The sequence below is a fragment of the Rhinolophus sinicus genome, chromosome 6 (genome assembly GCF_057876585.1).
Source record: "Rhinolophus sinicus isolate RSI-liver-muscle chromosome 6, RSI-T2T, whole genome shotgun sequence".
Classification (NCBI taxonomy): Eukaryota; Metazoa; Chordata; class Mammalia; order Chiroptera; family Rhinolophidae; genus Rhinolophus; species Rhinolophus sinicus.
In genome coordinates this window covers 31556764-31577002 of record NC_142506.1, presented here as the reverse complement: position 1 = coordinate 31577002, position 20239 = coordinate 31556764, and the positions used below count along the sequence as shown (strand labels likewise).

Below are 20239 nucleotides of genomic sequence, written 5' to 3'. Positions count from 1 at the left end.
GTTACCAGAGGGTAAGGGGGGTGGGGGGTGGGAGATGAGGGTAAAGGGGGATCAAATATATGGTGATGGAAGGAGAACTGCCTCTGGGTGGTGAACACACAATGGGATTTATAGATGATGTAATACAGAATTGTACACCTGAAATCTATGTAATTTTACTAACAATTGTCACCCCAATAAATTAAAAAATAATGACAATAAAATGGAGAAGTTGTTTTTATTTCAAATAGTTTATGCTGGATTTTTCTAACAGCAATGTGTATGTCCCTCAACAACTTTAAAATCAGTTGAAATATTAAGAAATATTAAGCAAGAAATCTTATTTGAAAAAATTTAATGACTACATACATGGACTTAAATTATTTAACAGTCGTTTAACATTTTCACAAGCTACTTATAATAATCTGTAGCATGTTGGAAAAAATAATACTATATTTACCAGGCAAATTAAGGAAGAACATAAAAATATGATAAGTAATACCCAGTACTTGGGGAATATTTTTCCATTGCATGTGGTGATATTAATTAGTGCAGCCTTTTTTGAAAGGTGTTGGCAATATTCCATAACCTTAAACTTTTTCATACAATTTACCTAGTAATTCCACTTCTAGGAGCCTGTCCTAAGGAAATATTAGATGTTTGTCATAGATGTTCGCTATCACAATTTGAAAACTTGAATGCCCAATTACATGGAAATGCTGAACAACTTGTTCCTAACACAAAATGAAATACTATGCAGCTTTTCAAACTTAACAATTATGAAGAGTATATAAGCATGTAGAAACATTGGGTTAAAAATTTGTCTCTACAGTATGATTATAACCATAAAGGGGTGTGGAGGAAACTTTGCACAGGTAGGGAAAAAGGAATGAAAGGAAATGCACTAAAATATTACCATTGGTTATGTTTGGTGATAGGAAGGAGGTTGGGAGGATTTGGGTTTTTTTTTCAGACTTTCATTGGTTTCTTTAACGAACCTGTATTACTTCAATGAAAAAGCAAGTAAGACATCTAGGTCTCGAATAGCGTATCTCAAACGCATGGTTGGTAGACCTAAGAAAGTGGAACCAAAGAACCAAACTGAAGGCCTTGAGCTGTACTGCCAAGGTGATCCTACCTGCTGCTGTCACTAAGTTGTTTTTGTTCTCTACATAGGGTGTTACTGATGGATAATTTTGAGCATGAGTAGCCTGCAGTGCACAAAGGAAAACTCCACCTTCAAGGGCTTTAATTACTTACATTTTGCTTGGTCACTTACATTTACCCTGTTTCAAGTCCTGTTGTATAGGAAAATAAACATCATTTTGAAAGGCATACATCTATCTTAATTTAGTTTTCTTTGTCCTTTATAATTTAGGACTACTGACTTTTCCCTCTCTTTCTTACTATCCAAAAACCTATAAATCAGTTTTATAATGACATGGGTAAACAATATAAACTGCTCCTACCTAAAATATAGTTTCAACCAATAGTAATCACAATTTGGAAACAGTTTATTGTACTACTTGGAAAATCACTGTAAAGAACACTAATTCTTTAAAGAGGCATTTTTACTGTTGTACTACTTTTTATTTGTCCGAAAAAAGAAAATCAGACACTCAAAAGTATATTTTAATGTTAGAAATGTGCATTTGATACTTTTTCTCAAGTATTTCCTTGGCATTTTAATATGAATAATTTTTGAATGGGCTCCTACTTTATTTTTATGATTACTCTGTTACAAATTATAATAGCTGCATTTTTAACGTGTTTATGTAACCTCTTTTATATAGAAACACTTGGAATGTAGCTGCTTTTAAATATTTTTTTTTTGTTTTTCCTTACAGATCTCTAAACAAGAACAGAAAAAAATGGATACATTTGATGGAAGCATGGCTGAAACCTCATCTCGGTGCAGTGGTGCTCAAGATAGTGGAATTGGCAGTGACAGTGTTAAAATCAGGATAGTACAAATAGAGCAGCACAGTGGTACCAGTCAGCATCGCATCGCCCGTCCCTCACGCCAGTCATCCATTGTAAAAAATCTCAACTTCATTCCTTTTGACATATTTATTACTGCAAGTAGAATCTCACTAATGACCTACTCCTGTGCTACCTTACCCAAATCAAAAGCACAAGAACCGAAGAATAATGAAAAAACAGGCAATTGTTCATTAAATCTCCCGGAAGTTGATTCAGATGTTGCTAAGCCCAGCGAGGCATGTATTTCCACGGTAACAGCAGAAGATCTCAGAAGCAGCAGTATATCTTTTCCTTCAGGGAAAAAAGTAGGGGCCATCTCTCTTGAAAGTCTTCATGCATCCACAAGGTCTTCTGCTAGACAAGCACTTGGCATAACTATTGTTCGACAGCCAGGACGAAGAGGAACTGGTGATTTGCAGCTAGAACCATTTTTGTACTTGATTGTCTCCCAGCCTTCTTTGCTTCTGAGTTGCCACCACAGAAAGCAGCGAGTGGAAATGACCATATTTGATGCTGTGCTTAAAGGGGTAGCCTCTGATTACAAATGTACAGGTAAGAGCCTTCAACTTCACTGGAGTGCTACTAACTACTATTGCATATTAAGTTTTATTCCCAGTTTCAAGATTGATCGAACAGAAAACAGCTGGCAAACTAGACACGACTTCTTTTCTCTGCAGAGAAATATGTAAATATGGAAAGTTCACGTCCCACAGCTGAATCATGTTTAAGTAAATGTTTGAAATGTATCAAGGTTTAGCCTTCATGTCCTTACCGTGCCTCTGAATATTTTTTTTTTTAGTAGCTCAATTAAACAGGCTCTTTCTGGGGTATGGAAATCCTTAACAATTTCCAGTGATTGGGAAGCAAAGCTTTTTTTCATATTAATGGCCTATGGGTATGCTTTCTAGGTTAATGCACCTGTTTCAGTAAAAAAAAAAAGAACCTTAGAAAATTCAGTTTATTGTTTTGGTATTCTTTTGATCTAATCATACTATAACAGGATAATAGTAAATTTGTTTGAGAAGGTTTATTATCAAATTAAGATGATGTAAAGATTTTTACATATCTACAACAAACACGTTTGTTAGTGGTGTTGGCCAGCTGGCTCTTTGTGCCCCATCTATACCTGCCTTATAACCAGAGAGCATCCTGTGTTATAATAATTATATTGAACTTCTGACGCTTGTTGCCTGTTGAGACTAGGAAAGGATCAGGGATTCAGATTATAGACATAATGGCTGTTAAGTAACAAGGGCTAATGGAAACAGGTCAAGCAAGGTAGAGACCTTTTCCCTGAGATAATGTAGAATTAGAGATTTGGCCTGAAAGACTGGAGAGGGTTGCCGAGTCATATAAAACTTGGTATTGGAAGAGAGCGGTAGCAAGCTCAGGTCTAGTTCAGGCATTTTTATTGCTATCAGGTGGTCCCATCTAGCAAATGGAAGCCAGCAGTGAGAGATTTGGAGAATTGGTCCAATCTGGAAATTGGCTGGTGCGTTCTTGGCATGAAGGGGAACCATTTTACACAGGTTCCTGGAGAGTGGATGACAGGCATGAGGATCAGGGTTCAGCCCAAGAAAGTAAGGTCATAGGGGACCCTTGGTTCTTGCTGAGGCATGGTGCAAGTCCTCTGCTTCAGAAAAGAGTAACAGGCCAGTTACTAAGGAGGAGTAACCTAGGGTTACCTCCTAGACTGCCTCCTGGCTCTGTCTCCATTGGTGTGCTGGAGCTGGTTTCATACTGGCTTGCAAGAGCCAATTGTTAAATTTTTAAGAACTTTAAAAGACAGTTGTTAAACCACTGGTAGTTTAAATCGGCCATAATGAGAGTATTTATGCCACAGATACTGGCAAATACTATCAATCAGCTTTCTTACTCTGAGAGGCAGTTGTTAAACATTTACCAGCAACCATTGCCTCCCTTCCTCAAACATGTTCTCATTTACTGAGTGCCTACAGTTCAGGAGCACTGGAGATGGGAGTGGTGCTGAGGAGTGGAGTGATACAAAGACTCATGCCTATATACCTGATACCTGTTTGGGGGTCAGCTTAAAAATGGCCAAAACTGGAAGAATTAATCTTAATTCCAAGCCCCTCCTTAAGTTCTTTCAGCTGTAGTCACTTTATAGGTGGGTGACTTTAGTGGCCTCTATGAATAGTAGAGATATTTATACTAAATTCAAAGTTATCAGGGCTCATATCAAAGACGTACGGTTAAATCAGTTCCTGGGTCAAAATAATAAAATACTTTCTGTTTTAAAAAACATCCTTGTATATAGACCAACATGGAACCCAATCATGAGGCTAACTTTCTAAGAAAGGTCAAGGAAAAGTTAAAGTCATCATAAGTTAAAAATGAATGAGTAACATTATGCCTTTCTGCAGTGTTCATACATCAGGTCCTCAAATAACGTCATTTCATTCAACATCATGTTGTTATAATGTTGATGAGATATTGTAGGAACTTAACTCTTGTTTATATCAATTACCCTATGGTCAAATTGGTTTTGTTACATGTTGTTTTGCTTAAAGTCTCAGAACCTATCAACGACCTTAAGTGAGGATTTACTGTACTGTCTCTCTTGATGCTAAAATTCATCCTTTTCCATAAGGTAACTCAAGTGGTAGCCAACCAATTGCGGTTTTAGCATATATGTGCATCTCAGTGATTGCCTCATTTCAGTATGTCAGACACGCCTGAGGTTGTTACAGCAATAATGGGTTTTCTTTCTTTTTTGAGAGGACAGAAACATTCGATTGTAAAAAAATTTTAGCGTAGTGTGGCTTGTAATTGTTTATTATTTTCTATGCAAGTCATAAACCATTATTCATATACTTGAGTTCCTTTGTATGGAAATCATATGAAACAAAAAGTAAACAAATTATTTTGTTTTACTCTTTAAAAAGGCTTATATTTAAAGGATAATTTTCAAAAAGAATCATAATTTTTTATGTAAATATGAAAGAAAATGTCAAAGATTTTATTTAACTCATTAACTAATAAGGGAACCAATAAGAATGTTACAAAGCAATTCATACACAGGAGACCTCTAAAGACCCTAGTCATCTCAGAGATTTTGATTCTCTAATTCATTAGGGTCCTAAGAATGATTAGAGCCACTTGATCTTTGACTTTATTCATTGTTAAAGCATGTTGGGAGATTCTTGAAGGTAGAAATATTTTTAACATTAAATTATGAAGATTTGGTTTCATATGATATATTTAGGAGATGGCAGTGAAGACACTGAAAGCAAATACTAAAAATCCTTTGAGTATTGTTGAAATATGGTGTAATATCCCAAGGTAACTACTTTAAATTAATCTACATGGTTTTAAAAATCACACTTACCCTCCTGTCTTGTACAGTCAACTTGATGTTACTTGAGAATGAACTTCTTATCCCTATTGTGCTTTCATTTCTACATTGAGACACTCTTTCGGAATAGTCATTCATTCATTCCATTTGAACCCTGGCTATTTATCAGACATGTTCAAAATGCTAAGGAACCAGACAGAAGACTCAATTTCTGCATTCGGTTACCTCTCTTCATTTAATAATAATTATGATTAATGATGAACGTTTAGCAATATATGGATCTTCATGATATGGAGAGCTGTGCCAGAGAAGCAATTTAGAAAGCTTAGTATCATTTGTATGCGATGGTTTCAGGAACACTACTTGAATACAGAGGAATTAAATAAGACTACTCTTCAAATTAATTTTATTAATTATTTGTAGATGGAGCTTTAGCTGCATTTCAGAATAATTTTTAGTATTCTATTTATTTGTTTTTTGGCTTTATTTTTTTGCAATATATTTTGGTGGTTGCTTCTGGGGTTCCAAAATACATGCCTAATTTAGCAATAACATTTTATTACTTCAAGGAAAATATAAAAGTCTTACAATCATATATGTTTCTTTAGCCTTTCCCATTTATAATTATCATATATGCTTCGTCTGAATATATTGAAAATCCTACCAGATAAGATTTTGATCTTTGTTTCAATAATCTTACATATTTTAAAGAGAGGAAACGAGTACATTTTATATTTCCCATATATTTACCATGTCCAGAGCGTTTCTTTCATTCCTCAAGTTCTGAGTTTTCCTCTGGTACATTTTCCTTCAGCATTAGGAACGTCCTTAGCATTTCTTTTAGAGCAGACCTGCTGGCAACCAATCTTAGTTTTCTGTTATCTAAGAGTATTGTTTTCTCGCTCTCTCATATTCCTGGGGGATATTTTTGCTGGATATAGAAATCTGAGTTGCCATATCTTTTAGCACTTTAGAGATACTGTTACACATCTCCTATCCTTTGTGGTTTCTAAAGACAAATCCATGTCAATTCCTATTATTGTTTCCATATATGTAATGTGTTGTTTTCTTCTAGCTGCCTTCAAGATCTTTTTCTTTATATTTGGTTTTCTGTAGCTTGATTATGATGTGTCTGGGCTTGATTTCTTTGAATTTATTCTATTTGAGGTTCTCTGAGCTTCTCAACTCTGTAAATATTAATATATGTTTTTCTAAATTAAATTCAGGAACTTTTGGCTATTATTTTTTAAATATTTTTCTGTACCAATCTTTCTCCTCTCCTTTTAGGACTCTAGTGTTAAACTGTTTTATATTATCCCATAGATCACTGAGACTCCTTTTTCTTTTTCTTTTTCTTTTTTTCTTTTCTTTTTTCCTCTCCATTCTTCTTATGGGATGATTTCTATCAAATTTTTCAGTTCTAAAATTTCCATTTGGTTCTTTTTTGTAGTTTCTGTTTCTTTTCTGAGAACTATATTTCCATTTAAGTGTGTTTACCTTTATCTCATGAAACATAGTTACAACACCTGCTAAAGTCTTAAATACTTGTGTCACTGCCACCACAACATAGTCACTCACATATACACATGACCCACCCTTGGAGTAAAACCAGGAGAGAAAAAATAAAAATAAAAAGCAGCTGGTCTCTCTTACACTCTTGAAACCACAGGGGCATTATTTCTTAGACCAGGTTTCTGTTGGACTTTTGGCTGTTCTTGCCATCACTGTGCAGCACAATTTAGGACTCATTCTCAAGTTAACATTATAAGAGAAAAGAGGGAAAAATAAACAAAATGGGAAACTCAACACTGTATGGGTCACATCTGCAAGTTTGACTCCCTTCCCTAATCTGCATGCATTGTTCTTACTGACTTTTCAGAGTCCTCAGGTATTTGAGGTTTTTTTGTTCGTATGTTTGTTTGTTTGTTTAAAGTTTTTAATTGTAAGCAGCATGAGACTTAGGCTTCAGTGAGGTTATTCCAATTTTGGCTGGGACCAGCAATCCTACAATTTAAAATAATAAAAATGTTTTCTAGTCCATTAGCCAAGACATGGTTTCTGAGAAACTTAATACAGGATTTCCTCCAAAAGTGATACTTTAATATCTTTACATCGAGCATAGATCAGTTAAATGTATTGTAATGAATAATTATTGCTCTTAGAGAGTTGTCAGCATCAACTTGATTCCGCCCATGTCACCATTAAGCAAAGAACATGCTCAAATACTCAAAGGGCGGTAATAGTGTTTTCCCTATGTGTTCCTTAGGGATAGCCTTTCATATGTTATAAAATCGAGTTAGAAAAAGAAATACTGTGAAACTCATTTTCCCTTATGTCAATTTGCCTTCTTAGAACATGTGACTGATATAGATAGATCAGTACACACACGTGTGTTATATATACCATTTATACACTTATATATTAAAACTAAATTTATTGCAAGATACTACCTAGAATAGATGATAAATGGAATCTATAATTATACCTATACCTACATTTATTTTAGAAACCTGAAGTGAAATTAAAATGATGATAATTGCTTATAATTTTGAAGGTGATAAAATATAATCCCCAATCTGCATAATTTAATGACCTTAAATTATGCCACCCATACATGTAAATGTATATATATAGTGCCTTGTTTTACTCTCCATAATTAAAAAAAAAACAGATTCTTTACAGTATAAACTATCAACTTGAATTTCTTTTATGATTATTCATATTAATAACCTATAAATGATTTTCTTTCTAGTCCATGTAGATAATACATATGTGAGTTAAAAGGTTTCATTTTAAAACACTAAAATAGTGTGGCAATGGGTTTTTTCATGCCCTTCTCACCTGGAGCAACCTCTAACAGAAATGAGAACTTCTACCAGCACCTTTATATGTAGCAGCTGTATTATTGGCAATTCTCATTTAAATAAAGATGTATGTAGATGTTTTTAACATAATCGTATTAGATGTGTTTATAAATATTTAAAATTTGGTATTTGTTTTGTTTAAGGTAATGGAGTCCAGATTTGAAATTGCCTCATATCTTAACTATGCAGCCCAAGGCAGACTCAAAAAGTCATTTTTCTTCTTGTTTGTTTGGGTTTTTTTGTTTGTTTTTGAAGAAATGACTGTGCCATCTGGTCGATTGTAAAGGAGTTCAACCATTCTGAGGGAATTTAACCCCCATACTTCCTCAGTCCAGTCAATCCAGTATCGTATTACTCATTAATGTGTTCTAGGAACTGACAAACCAATTTGAAAACAATTGGCTCTGCCCTCTTGCATCTTCTTTATGTTATTGTAATTTTTCAAGCATAGCTGGACGAATACAGAAATTAAAGTTGATTCAAATTTATCATACTGTAAAGGCAGGTAATAACACATTTCTATGTAGGACAGAAATATCCACAATATGATATCGCTAGTATGAGACACTTCTTGCATATTAAAGTTTTATAAATGTTACAGATACGACTTCAGGTCCAATTAAGAGGCAAACCTGGAATAGAGTTCAATAAGAACTCAAGAGGCAGTCAGTCCTGGGTCCTAACCCCAGCTCTGCTACTTACATCTGTGTGACCTTGTGCAAATTATTTAACCTCTCTAAATCTCAATTCTGTATCTACAATATGGGGATAATACTAATAGCAACCTCCTAGGGTTGCTGTGAGAATTAAACGATGTATATGAAGGGCTTCACTAAGTGTGTAGCACAAGGCTCAGTGAATGTTAATATTATTATTGTTGCTTTTGTCATCATTGTTAATATGTTTAAAAGCTCATTTTAAAATAGTGGTTGTAGTCAGCCAAGGAAAAAAAAAGCACACCATTTCAGTGCAATTATAGCTATTGTATAGTTTGAAAATTTTCAGTTACAGTAATTTACTTCTTTACCCTTTCATGAATAGGTCTGTAGAAAATGTGCCAAAGACATTTGAGTAAACCAACAGTTGGAAAATCATAAACTGGCTTCTTACACCTCATAAATCATATCTTGATTTCATTTAGTTATTGTGACTTTAAGAGAAGGATTGAATTACATGTCTCTTTAGAATTAAAGGTTTTTCTAAAGTCTCTGGAAAGGCTTAGAATTAACCTGTGACTTTAATGTCATAATGATCACAACTTGAACATTTATCTGAAAATTTAGCTGCTGGGAACATTTCTTGCTAACCAATAATGTGAAATGAAATTATTACTTTGACAGGAATCAGCAAGTAAGTAAGTCTGTTAAATGAGAGGTACTCTAGTGCATCACTCAGGGAGAATTGTGGTGAGAAAGTTAAATAAGAAGTCACCCAGCCGGAGGAAAGGGGGAAGAGGGAGGGGCTAATGTATGAGGAAGGGTATTGGAACGAAAATCAGAAATTTTTACTTTTAGTCTTGGCTCTAATGTTCTTAGCTCTTTGGTGCAAATAATTAAATTTCTTAGTGTTTTAGTTTTCTTATCTCTAAAATGGGTATAATAGTATCTGTTCTTATAGTTTAATGGTATAATTTGAGCTCCAAATGAGATAATATTTATGAAATGCCTTGGAACTATGAAATATTAAGACTTCTGTAGTTATGAGCAGTAGAAGGGAGACCTTAACAGACCTTCTTTTTTGGACATGAGGAAAAGATTAGTATCCCAGGCCTTTTGACACCCATTTTAACTAATATTTACATAAAATGAAGGAAAAATGGGAGGAATCATGTAAAGCCACTGGATTGGCTCAGTGTTACCGAACCCAGACTTGCTCAGAGCACAGAAGAGGCTTACAGTTGGGGTTAAGCTGATCTTCCTTAGATATATATGACTTCGTGTGTTTTTTTTTTATTGGACAACACCCTGTGTTTATTTGTACTGAATTTTAATCAGATGTTGTCCTGTAAAACATCTAAAACCCACATTAGAATTGAACATAAAAACAACCAAATAGGAAAGAGATCCAGAGCACCACGGAACAGCATAGAAAATAAATTAAAAGGAATTCATTAAAATGATATTTTATATATCATCTGTTGCTTAGCATCATGAAGCAGAAAGAATGCACTTTCTTCTAGCAAGATATGGAAGACTTGATTCTAAAGTAAGAGGCAGTGGACACTGGTGATCACACATCCCAGCAGCGACTTGAATCCTTTCATCTTCTAATGGGGTCTAAGTCTAGGTTTGGGTTTCAAACAAGGAAATCTCCTCTTCCCCTTCCCGTCCCATCTTACAAAATACAGAATACAGAGCATAGAGAAAAGTGTGGAGTTAGCCAAATGCCTAGATATCAACCAGGAGATGGTGGCTCTTAACTTGTGTCCAGAACAATTTAGAATTTGGTTTCTTGGTTGATTTTGCTGTGCTGACATTGAATTATTACTGTGTTTTAAGGTTCTAAGTTGTTTCACAATTTAAGTTTCATGCGTTATAGGGGCCTCATGGACTACATTTGCTTCTGTGACTATATTTAAGAAAAGAAAAAGAAAAATATAGCCATTTAAACTAAGGATCATGAGAGAAATCTAGAAAAATATGAGAAATTCAGTAAGCCTGTAGCTTTGCCTTTTACATGTCCAGTAGTAAGAAGGTGACTGTTCTGATAGCGACCTCTCATTGCAGGGAGTTATACTTCCAGCCATTGAGCATAATGAAAACCAAGGACAACCATGGCCCCTTGGGAGCTTTAACAATATCAATTTCATAGATAAAGGGAAATAGATCCAGTAAAATAGATCCTCCCAAAATTCTTTCCTTTAAATTTTATTCAAGTTCTATAAAGAAATACCTTTGTATATGCTTGGCTGGGCATAAAAGGATTAAGCTAAAGGGCCATCTAGGAACATCTTGTCAATGAAGTGAGAGAGTAGGGAGTCTCTAAGCCCTCACTTACTACCCTGATTCCTGTTTAGGTAGTTTCTCCCTCCCTGCTCTGGCTAGCTGTGAACTCTGCTTGATCTTCCTGAAAAAAAGAAAGCTGTGTGAAATTGAGATCCTGATGCACTCACCATGTTTTCTTATAAATTATTTTAAAGTGTCATTTCAGTTTCTTTGTACAAAGGTTGATATACCCAGATTCCTCTGGAAAGCAGTCTCTAACTTCTAGTTTAAAAATGGAGTCTACTTTGGCTTGCAAAATATTTACTTCCTGTATGTAGGCCATATATTTATAAGGGATGGGAAAGAAGGTAAGAATATATGCATAATTTTTATAATTATCAGAACCAAAGTGCAGGGAAGTTGTCAGGTCTATAATTTCTTCTAGCCAGTAGTATTAAATAAGGGAAATAACTGTATTGACTAGCATTTCAGACCTCAATAATTATTATTTTAAAAATTAAATATAAGTAAGTTTACTAATTTTTTAAGATCAAAATTGGGTATAATTTTCACTAATAAGCAAAGCTTTTTATTTTTTACTTTTTATATTCCTCTTATTTGTAGACTAGCGATTTAAAAAAAGATTTTTCAAAATCAAAAGACTAAAAGAACTAGGAAGAGTAGACACTTGAAAGACATACCACACACACTCCTATTTTGTTTAGATTTTCTGTTTAAGAAACCAGATAGTGACTGTTTATTGAACTCCGATCGTGACATGCCCCATATAAACCATGTTACACATATTATCTAATATAATATTCTCAACAGCCCCACAATTTAGTTTGTTATCCCCAAGTTGGAAACAAAAAGTGAAACTCAGTGATGTTAAAATTAAATTTACCCAATTAAAAGAATCAGGACTTATACCCAGATCTGTCTGCTTCCGAAGTTCATATTCTTTTCATTACCCTATATTTTATCTTGGTGAAAACTGACATAAATTCCCCTATAAAGCAAAATGTGAGAAAGCTTCATGAAAGTAAGTCTGTGTTCAGTAAGTCCTGGGTCAGTGACAGACTATTTCCTAAACCTCTTCTTTGGGATCGAATCATATCACCTGCCAGTTGTCCCTCAAGAGTTCATCAGAAATCACGTAAATCCTATCTCATAAACATGACGACCCTGTGTGCCTCAGGTCAAAGAGAACCAGTCTGCCTAAGCAGCCATAGATGCCATGTTGGGTCTATGCAGTCTGGGACAGGCCGGGACTCATTAGCTATAGCAGACTTCACGATGCTTATGACTCATAATAATGGGTCATTGAAGACTGCATAAAAGTGAATAAAATACATATAGTCTGTCATTTCTTTAAAAAACAAACAAACAGTAGATCCTTCTGGACTTTCTGGAACTGATAAAATGGAAACAAAAGTAAATCTTGAGGCTATTTACAGAGCTACATCATACAAGCATTAATTTTATGCTTCTGAGGAATTTGCAATGTTTTTGTCATATACTACTGTCAGAGAAAACTCAATGTGATATGACATCAAAGCAGAAAGTTACTGAAATTTAAATCTAAAATAGTAGTTTAATAAACACATTAATTTTAATTATGCAAGGTCAGACAATTAAGTTCGTGAACTCATCCTAGTAAAAGTGCTACATAGCTGAATATCACTATGGTCACCTTTGAAGTGCTCCCCTTGGGAAGCTATGCACTGACGCCAGTGCCTAGTCCACCCTTCAAAGCAATTTTGGAACTCTTTTTCTGGAATGGCCATCAGAGCTGTGTCGTATTACCCTTGATGTCCTGAATGTCATCAAAATGTCTTCCTTTCAATATTTCTTTTATCTTCAAGTAAAGAAAGAAGTCACTGGGGGCCAGATCAGGTGAGTAGGGAGGGTGTTCCAATACAGTTATTTGTTTATTGGCTAAAAATTCCCTCACAGACAGTGCCGTGTGAGCTGGTACATTGTCGAGATACAGGAGCCATGAATCGTTGGTGAAAAGTTCAGGTCGTCTAACTTTTTCATGCATCCTTTTCAGCACTTCCAAATAGTAAACTTAGTTAACTGTTTGTCCAGTTGGTACAAATTCATAATGAATAATCCCTCTGATATCAAAAAAGGTTAGCAACAAGTTTGCGAACTTAATTGTCAGACCTAGTATATCATCAATAATTGGAACTTAAGGCATAATGTAATTTCAAAAGTTGATAAAATTGAGCATGATTTTGTTACCCAGAATTGCAAGCAACAACAGGATCATATTAATACAGCAAGAAGCTAATACCAGAAGTAAGAGGACAAACCATTTGCTTATTGAAGAAAACATGGTTAAAATTAGTACACCAAAACCCAATTAATCAGAAGTTTATTTTTCAGGGCTCATCCCCCAAATTTCAATTAATAATTTTTTTTCCAGTAAAAAAAATTTATAAGAACTCTCCACCATGGGAAAATTTTGTTTCTTTGACATTGTTCTATATTTAAATTAGCACTCATTTTCTACAGAAATGTAAAAGATAACAGTAGCATGAGAAAATTGAATCAAGAGGTCAAAAACTTATGGACTATAGTTACTTGCATCTTCCACAAACAGAACTTTACCTGGAACTGCCCTTCCTTCACCAGTCCACTTGTGAGGTGTTCTTGAGCACAACAGTGGCCAAGAGAAAGTAGAAGGAGGCATGAATTATCAACTCCATTGTAAACCTGTGGTTGATCAAAGTAACTGTTAGGGACGAGTGTGGAAGAATAATGATGTTGGTGTAGAGTCTCACTTTAATCCTCTTACTATAGATATTTAGCTTTCAGATGAACAGATTACTATAGCATTAAGCTTTTTAAAAGTCAAATTCTTTATATGGCAAGAGAAATTAAAACTTTGGTCTGTGTGATGGAACACTTAGAAGTATCTGGTGTAAAAGTAACTGGACTTCGTATTATATATATTTAGTGCTATATCAATCTTAAAATGAGGAAATTACCACTGAAATCTGTGGGGAAATGTCTTTTTATTGGGACCTAATTCAACTTAGTTGTGAAAAAGAAATATCCTGCCACATAGTAAAACAAAGCAAAGTAATAATAAAACTTACAAAATCTATAGCATTCAGCTATTCTGTAATGAACTTGGAAAACAAATTTTTGTGTCAAGGAGAAGATTGCAAAGAAAAACTATTTTCAAAGTTTCCTTTTGAGTTAGCCATAGTGAATCGTGCTATATTTTATATAATTCAAATGTTAAGCAAAGACATTCTTAACTAAATATTTGCTTAGGGTTAAAAAATAATAATAATGAGCAGCACTACAAAGAGCATTTTTATCGGATTCAGGGGAAGACCTTCCCAGCAGTTAAGTTAAATGCAGGTTTTGTGAAGAAGAGCAAAGTCATCCACAAGCACAAAGAACACAATCTAAATCAAGTCTCTATTAAATCCAATAATATCTTGATCCAACTGGGAATGGACTTCAGACTTTCTGAATCTTCTCTTTGGTTGTTTCTTGTGACATGATATGATGAAGTATTTTCTGTGGGAGGCCAGGTCAACCCAGAGGGAAAATATTATAACTTTATCAATACCAGTATCTTATTGAAGTGAGTTCTGGCTGACTTTGAACAACATGTATGGCTGTGAGAAGTTTGTCATTTTTTCTGACCTGTTTCCCACACTTTGTTACTCTCAATAAGAGATGACTTTCTCCTGTTTCTTAGGATTAGAGATAACAGCATAAATGTGCTCATCAACAGTGGGAGGAGCTTATTTTGAGAGCTTCCTGTATTCAAATAAATAGGTGTTTGCTAAGCATAGAGACGAAAGCTAGCAATGTCTGAAGGAGCTTCCAGTCATCCCTGTTTGTCACTCCATTTATATTATATTCACAGGCTCCTTTACCCCTAGTTTATCTGGTGCTTTCCCAGCAATATTGACCTTGAGGAAAGTGTAATATGTATCCTATTTTCTAGACCTGGTGATGGAATTCAGAAGTTACACTGAAGATAGTACAGAAGTCATGAGCTTCATCATCTAGCCATTAGAGTATAAGGGACTAAATAGTGACTTGCAAACCTGAGCTATTTCTCTGGGACTCTGACATCTCTCTGCTATTACTGCTGCTTCATCTAACCGCAATGATTACAGGCATATTCAAAGTAGAGAATTTAGCCAAAACTGGGGGAGTAGCCACCAGCCCTGTCATACATACATCAGCCATGCAACCTGTGTTTTCCTGAATGTCCCTAATTTCAATTATTCTGTTCTATCAGGCCTATAAATACAGCTGTACTTTTTTAACTGGTTGTATAGTAATTAAACCAATAATATCATTAAGCCAGTAATATTTTGTTGGGAAATAGTCATTGAAATTTTGGCTTCCTTGGATACATTTCCTAGACTTTTACATTTTCCTTAATTCCTAATTCCTGTTCTGCTTCCTGCTGTTGCTACTTTATTTTCTCTCTAAGTCGTATCCCCCTGATGTAGATAGCTAGGCCTTCTAACTTCTACAAAAAGAGAGGCAACATGCATAAAACCCATTTCCCCTACTTGTGAATCACTCATTCACATTATCAGAATTTGCTGTTTCACCAGTCTATACTTTGATAAAGGGTAGGACATCACATATCCTTTGAAGTGCTTTTCTCTCTCCCTTTTGTTTTAATTTTTATAAATTCTTGATATGTAGTCCTATTTTTTCAGCTCTGGATAAATTATAGGTTCATATATCAGTATGTGTTTACAATCATCATAAAGATGATCATCCTCCGCTACTTAGAAAAGATATGTGTGTGTGTGTATGTTTGTATGTATGCAAACAGGTTTCTTACATTTGAATTTATTACAATTAGTGTCCTGTTCCGTTGTTTTATTAACTTCACAAGAAATTTTGAAACTTCTATTTCAGTACATCATATTCACTTCCTTCTTTTTATTAACAGCATAGTGTTCTTTTTTAATTTATGGTGGTGACATTGGTTAAGTTTCAAATGTACAACTCTATAATACATCATCTGTATATTGCATTGTGTTCACCACTCAAAGTTTAGTCTCCTTCCATCAACATATAGTTGACCCCCTTTACCCTCTTCAACCTCCCCTTACCCCCTTTCCCTGTTGTTTGTGTCTGAGTTTTGTTTTGTTTTGTTTGTTCGTTTGTTGCTTTCTGTTTTATATCCCACATATGAGTGAAATCATATGGTTCTCGTCCTTTTCCTTCTGACTTATTTTGCTTAGCATGTTATTCTCCAGATTCATCCATGTTGTCGAAAATGGCATTATTTTGTCTTTTCTCATGGCTGAGTACTGCTCCTTATATATGTACCACCTTTATATATATGTACCATCTTTATCCAGTCATCCATGGAAGGACACTTATGTTGTTTGCATGTCTTAGCTACAGTGAATAATGCCGGAGTAGTATTCTATGTATAGTATTAATAGTATAATCATAATTTATTTTACCATTTCTCTGTCTAGTTGTATTTTTCCCATATTTTTAATATATTAAATGATGGCACAGTCAACTTATTTGGATATTTATCTATGTGTCTATAAGTATTTCTTTAAGATAGAGTCATACAGATGGCCTTTCTGATTACAAGGGCATGGATGTTGGAATTTTGGTAGATACTCATTTTCAGCCCTCTCCCCCCACCCATGCAACAATACTGTATTTACACTCTTACCCACCATACACAGGAGGATTCATTTATCCTCCTTCTCCCCCATCCAAGATCTTATCAATAGTTTTCATATATGCTAATCTGATAAATGAAATATTGTATATCTTGTTTGAATTTGTATATATGCTTGATTAATAGTGAGGCTGAGCAGATTTTTTGAATTTTTCATAAAACAGTGCTCTCCAGAAGGATTAAACAGCTAAAAGTGAAAAATAAATAAATAAGTAATCCTAAAAATGCTTCAAGAAACTACAGGAAAATATATAATCACTAGGGATAAATTCATAAAACAAAAGTTAATAGATTTTTTACCACATCTATAAGAAAAAGTATGCATGCAAAAGCAACAGGATATAATTAAATGACAACTAACATACCAAGAGGAAACATTTGCTATACATGGCAAACAAAATATTAACACCCATAATGTATAAGGAGTTCTTACAGAGTAGTAAGAAAAAGGACCCAATAGAAAAATGAATAAATATGTATTTTGTAGAAGAGGAATTTTAAATGTCCAATAAATGAAAAGATGCTTAACCTACTTTGTTTTTTACTATTAACAATACAAAATGGCTGTCTTATGTCAGTATAGCTATTCTTATTCTTTAAACAATTGTATGGATTACCACTGTTTATTTAAACATTAATCTGTTGATGAATAGCTAGGTTGTTTTCTACTTTTTGCTATGATAAACAATTCTACAGTGAGTGTGTGTGTGTGTGTGAGAGAGAGAGAGAGAGAGAGAGAGAGAGAGAGAGAGAGAGAGAGAGAGAGAGAAAGAGAGGATAAAGGATTCATTTGTCTTGGCCTAGCTAATAGGTGAAAAACGCTACTTATTTTAAAAGATGTTTTCATTGATTATTGCTAAAATTGAATATCTCTTAATGTTTATATTTTTAAATGTTTATATGCTGTTTGTTTTTCTTCATTTATTGCTTCTTATTCATTTTCTTCATTAGTGATTGCTTGTCTATCCACTACCCATGTCTCTATTAGTATCAATATTGATTATATGAACTCTGTGTATTAATGATATCCCTTTCCTGTCATACAGGTTTGGATATGTGATTCCTATAACTTATTTTACTTATCAACGCAAGTTTTACTTGCCAGTTTTTTACAAATCATCAATATTTCTACATCAATTGAATTCATCTCTGGCCATTATTTAGTTACATCACTTATGTGTGTTTTCTCTATTATATCATTATTCTCTCTCTAAATTGTATTTTCCTCACAATAAAGAATTACGTTTCCTCATATAGGTCTGGTACAGTACCACTTACTTTATAATAATAGCTTCTTGATGGTGGCTACCTAGGTGAGGCCCTAGAAATAGACATGCAGGTCTTAGCAGGCTATGTAGCTCCTACAAACTGATTATGGATCCTGCCAGCAGCAAACCTTTGCCATCCTTTCACCAGACTTGACCATTATATTTAAAAGAGAGACTAGTATAGTGTTACTATGTAATGGATCTACTATGCATATTCTCACTGCTTTAAATTCACTGATCATATAAAAAAGAGAAGAATGCACTAGTTTAGTGTTTGATCTTTACCACATAGATCTAACGTCACGATCAATTGCTTTCAGTGTTTTCTTTGAAATCACATAAAGGTTCATATGTGCCAAATTTCATAAGGATCACATGATAAGGTCAGGAAATACAAATTCCAAGGCAGAATTTATATGCCCAGTTCACATATGACAGTAATACTATATAACCATATGTTGAATATAATACACTGTATGTAAATGCTATTCTTGAAAGCAATCCAATCAATAAAACCTAAAATAAATAACACTTTAATAACACATTTCAAATCAACTGAAAATGGAATAGATGGACTCTATGGCAAGAACATCCCTATAAAATTGACATTCAGAGGCCATTAAAACACAGAGTAAAGCAATCTTGAAACTAAAGAAAAGCTGTGAATATTTAGAAGTTTTTAAAAAGCGTACTACATTGTATGCCAAGATACAGCAGTCGTTTTTATTTAAAGAGCTATTTCAATAAAAACTGTGGCTTGCTAAGCATTAAAAAGAAAATTCTGTTTGCCATCACCCATAGCTAAAAAATGCTTTTTAAAAATACATACAATATTAACCAGAAAAAAGTAAAAAAAGAAAAAAAATACATAGTATTTAATATAAAAAGTTAAACCAGAAAAATGTCAAGTTTTAGTTATAATTGGGACTATTAAAAGATTGACCAATTTTTATCATTAAAGGTTATGGGAAAGCTACTGAAGTTAACTTCAAAAGCCTAGCAGTAAAAAGTGATTGTAATGTCAGTAAAACTCTGAAACAGATCAAATAACCCCTAAGTAGTACTAATCCACTGCTTCTTTGAACATGTATATGCCTTTTTTTTTTTTTAACTGAAAAGGTTGCACTGTTTTCTTTAATTTGTTTCCAACATCCGGTTTAAAAAAAAAAGAAATCCAACTATTCAACTGTTAACAGTCAGCAGCTCAGAGTACATAAACTTTACCTCACTCAAAGGTGATGAGTTAAGATTTGAAATGTCTTTTCCTTTTTGGACTGGTTCTAGAAAATACAGTTTCATCATTCTACCTTGTATAGAGAGAGCTTCTCTTTCTCCAAACTAGTACTTGTGTGTTGTATGTATACAAACAAATGAATCAATGAAGGTTACATACTATAATTAACCAGTTTTTCCTCTTGTTTATCAGCTGAAACTCTTACACCAAAATGAGATGTTTGTGATCTAACTGATATTTTTAATTTCAATTTTATCACTTTAGATCCTGGAAAGACTCTGCCAGAAGCCCTTGATTACTGCACAGTTTGGCTACAGACAGTGCCTGGAGAACTAGACAGCAAAAGTGGTATTCCACCTTCCCTTGTGATGCTACAAATTAAAGATTTTCTTAATGGACCAGGTAAGAAATTCATAATTCAGATATGTGTACTTTTTTTTATGAGAGTATATTAACATGTACAGAGAGTCTGTTAGTAATCTTGATGTTCATGGCCAAAAATGAGTAGTTCAGTTATTTTCCAGAAGTGTACTCTTCTCAGGCTGCCTGTTGTGGAGATCAACAGGCAAATATTAAAATACATTAAAACTTACCTTTAGTCAGACAAAAAGTAGTTAACAATTCAAGAATAGTTGATTGCAAGCCAAAGTCCTAAGATTTTATTTCTATCTTTTCTACTAATTAACTGTGTGACAGACTGTTGATCTAATCTCCTATGCTTTCATTTCCTTACCTGTAAATGAACAGAATAAAATGGAGGGTGGATAGATGGGTGGGAGGATGAGATACATCATATACATACATAAGATAGGGTACACAGATAGATTTGGTTAGATACATAAATTCATTTATTTCAAATGCTTAGTAAAGTGATTGAAACATATTTTTGCTCAGTTTTAAATAGACACAGATATCACAATTTATTTAATATTTATTATGTCCCAAGTACTACATGTTTTACATACTC

The 20239-nt window shown here is 34.0% G+C and overlaps 1 protein-coding gene across 8 annotated transcripts in view; it reads left to right on the top strand.

Annotated features, from left to right (window-relative positions):
* The window catches only part of VPS13B (vacuolar protein sorting 13 homolog B), a 735829-nt gene that overhangs the window by 512724 nt on the left and 202866 nt on the right, over positions 1-20239 (top strand). For all 8 annotated transcript variants that reach the window (XM_074316465.2, XM_019757646.3, XM_019757649.3 and 5 more), the window contains exons 34-35: positions 1827-2514; positions 19537-19674. In XM_074316465.2, the coding sequence (XP_074172566.2) occupies positions 1827-2514; positions 19537-19674 (826 nt within the window). The remainder of the gene's footprint in view (positions 1-1826; positions 2515-19536; positions 19675-20239) is intronic.